Source organism: Myotis davidii, unplaced genomic scaffold (genome assembly GCF_000327345.1).
Source record: "Myotis davidii unplaced genomic scaffold, ASM32734v1 scaffold327, whole genome shotgun sequence".
NCBI classification, from domain to species: Eukaryota; Metazoa; Chordata; class Mammalia; order Chiroptera; family Vespertilionidae; genus Myotis; species Myotis davidii.
Genome location: NW_006298628.1, coordinates 4,882,789 through 4,884,835, shown reverse-complemented (window position 1 = coordinate 4,884,835; position 2,047 = coordinate 4,882,789). Strand labels below are relative to the sequence as shown.

Here is a 2,047-nt window from a genome sequence, read left to right as displayed (position 1 = left end):
CTGAAGCTCACACCCTTGCTGGACAAAGCTGACCAGCGCTGCAAGTACGAACTCCCCTGCACTCGACGGGGAAGTGTCCTGGGCTCTCCCACTGCTCTTCCTGCCAGATACTCCTCAAAGGACTGTCTTACTGTTCGCCCCCCTGGCAGGAGCAGGAGGCAACAGCCTCCTGTGGCCAAATGCCCGAGCCCCACTCCCCTCTCCCTTCCCTCTGGCACTCCGAACGTTCTTTATCCTGGGGGAGGGAGGACCCCGGGCTGGGACCCTTGCTGCTGCCCCTCAGGAATCCCTGCTCTGGGCCCAGGCCCCTCACCATCTTTCTCCCTCACAGCTGTGACTTTACAGACTTCCTCCTTCAGGAATGTAGGAAGCAGGGGCTTCTGTCTGAGGCCAGTGTGAACAACCTGATGACCAAGCGGTGAGTGCGAGCTCCCTCGGGCCGGTCCAGGCACCCTTGGCCCTCCCTCCCTCCTGTCCAGTCTGGGCTACCGGGTGCCTTTCCCTCCTGTCCAGAGTTTGGGTTGTGGGTGCCTGGGGCCAGGAGACACTGGTTTCTGCAGACCAGGGTTTTGCCCCATTAGGTCCTGTGCTTTGACTCTCGGCCTCCTTCGTGATCAAAGTCAAAATCCTAAATCTTCCTCCAATCTTAAATGAACTTTCAGAACAGGTGTAATGACCAATGACCAAAGGAAGCGATTGTATATTGGATACGCTTTCCTAGGTGTCACCATGGCACCAGAGGTTCTCCTGTGCTTCCCCCCTTCTCTGTGCCTCTGCTCCTGGGGCTGGATAGGGAGCACGTCAGGGACTTATCTCTGTTCCTCCTCTCTTCTCTGGGCCGAATGGTATGGCCACAGTGCAGCAGACCGGGAGCACGCACCCCAGCAGAAATCAGGAGAGAACGCCAACATCCAGCCCAATCCTGGGCTGATCCTCCGAGCGGAGCCCACTGTTACCAACATCCTCAAGGTGAGTGCGCCCGTCCCTTGCCACCAGGGTCGTCTCTTCCCTCTTTCCAGTTTTCCCTCTATTTCCAGATGAATACACAGAGGCCATAGACCTCTCTCTTCTGGTTTCTATACGTAGTTACTTGGGAAGTAGAGAAAGGGGGAACTTCCGCCAGGAAAGCTGCCATTGAAAACTAACATTTATTGAGCATCACTTGTAAGCCAGGCACTGTGGTAGGTGCTTTCACGTAGCTCGTCTTGTGCAGAAACAATGGAGAATTTCACAGCAGGGACCTCACCTGCCCGGTCCTGCCACCCTTGTCTCAATTGAGTTGCGAGGGATGGTTTTGGCGAGCAAGGATAAGATTTTGGAAACTTTTCCAGCTTGGAATCAGAAAGACGTAGGTTAAGTTGCAGGTCCTGGTGTACCATTGAATGGAGACGTGCAGAGAGAGAGACTGTGGCTAGGCTGTATCTGGGGGGGTCTTCAGTGTTCTTCAGGACTTGATTTCCTGTCGTGTCCCCAGACGATGGATGCAGACCACTCCAAATCCCCGGAGGGGCTGCTGGGGGTCCTGGGCCACATGCTGTCTGGGAAGAGTCTGGACTTGTTGCTGGCTGCAGCTGCTGCCACTGGGAAGCTTAAGTCCTTCGCCCGGAAATTCATCAAGTAAGGAAGGCCGAGCTCGGCCAGGGCCGGGAGGCATATCTGAAGTCAGAAGTAGCAGGATGGGCGGGGCCCTGAGGTCTGGGTCTCCCGGGATGCTCAGTCCAAGGCAGAGCATCCCAGCTGGAGGCCCGGGGGGAGGACCGTTTCTTTGGACATGGAGCCTTTCCTTCTGTTGTTGATTTCTAATTTAATTAAATTATAGTTATAGAACATGCTTTGTATGATTTCAAAACTTTTAAATTTATTGAAACTTGTTTTATGGCCTAACATATGGTCTATTCTGGAGAATGATCCATGCGTATTTTTTTTTAAGTTTATTCTGCTGTCACTGGGTGGAATGCGTTATTATTATCAGTGAGATCGTGTTGTTTAAATCTTCTGCATGCTTGCTATCTACTTGTTCTATCAGTTATTGAGACTGGCGTATTAA

The 2,047-nt window shown here is 52.9% G+C and overlaps 1 protein-coding gene across 1 annotated transcript in view; it reads left to right on the top strand.

The window, feature by feature from the left end:
- The window catches only part of MED24 (mediator complex subunit 24), a 22,622-nt gene that overhangs the window by 11,936 nt on the left and 8,639 nt on the right, over positions 1-2,047 (top strand). Inside the window, exons 11-14 of the mRNA XM_015570897.1 lie at positions 1-44; positions 332-418; positions 858-969; positions 1,475-1,617. The exon at positions 1-44 is cut by the window's left edge and continues 15 nt beyond it. Of these exons, the coding sequence (XP_015426383.1) occupies positions 1-44; positions 332-418; positions 858-969; positions 1,475-1,617 (386 nt within the window). The remainder of the gene's footprint in view (positions 45-331; positions 419-857; positions 970-1,474; positions 1,618-2,047) is intronic.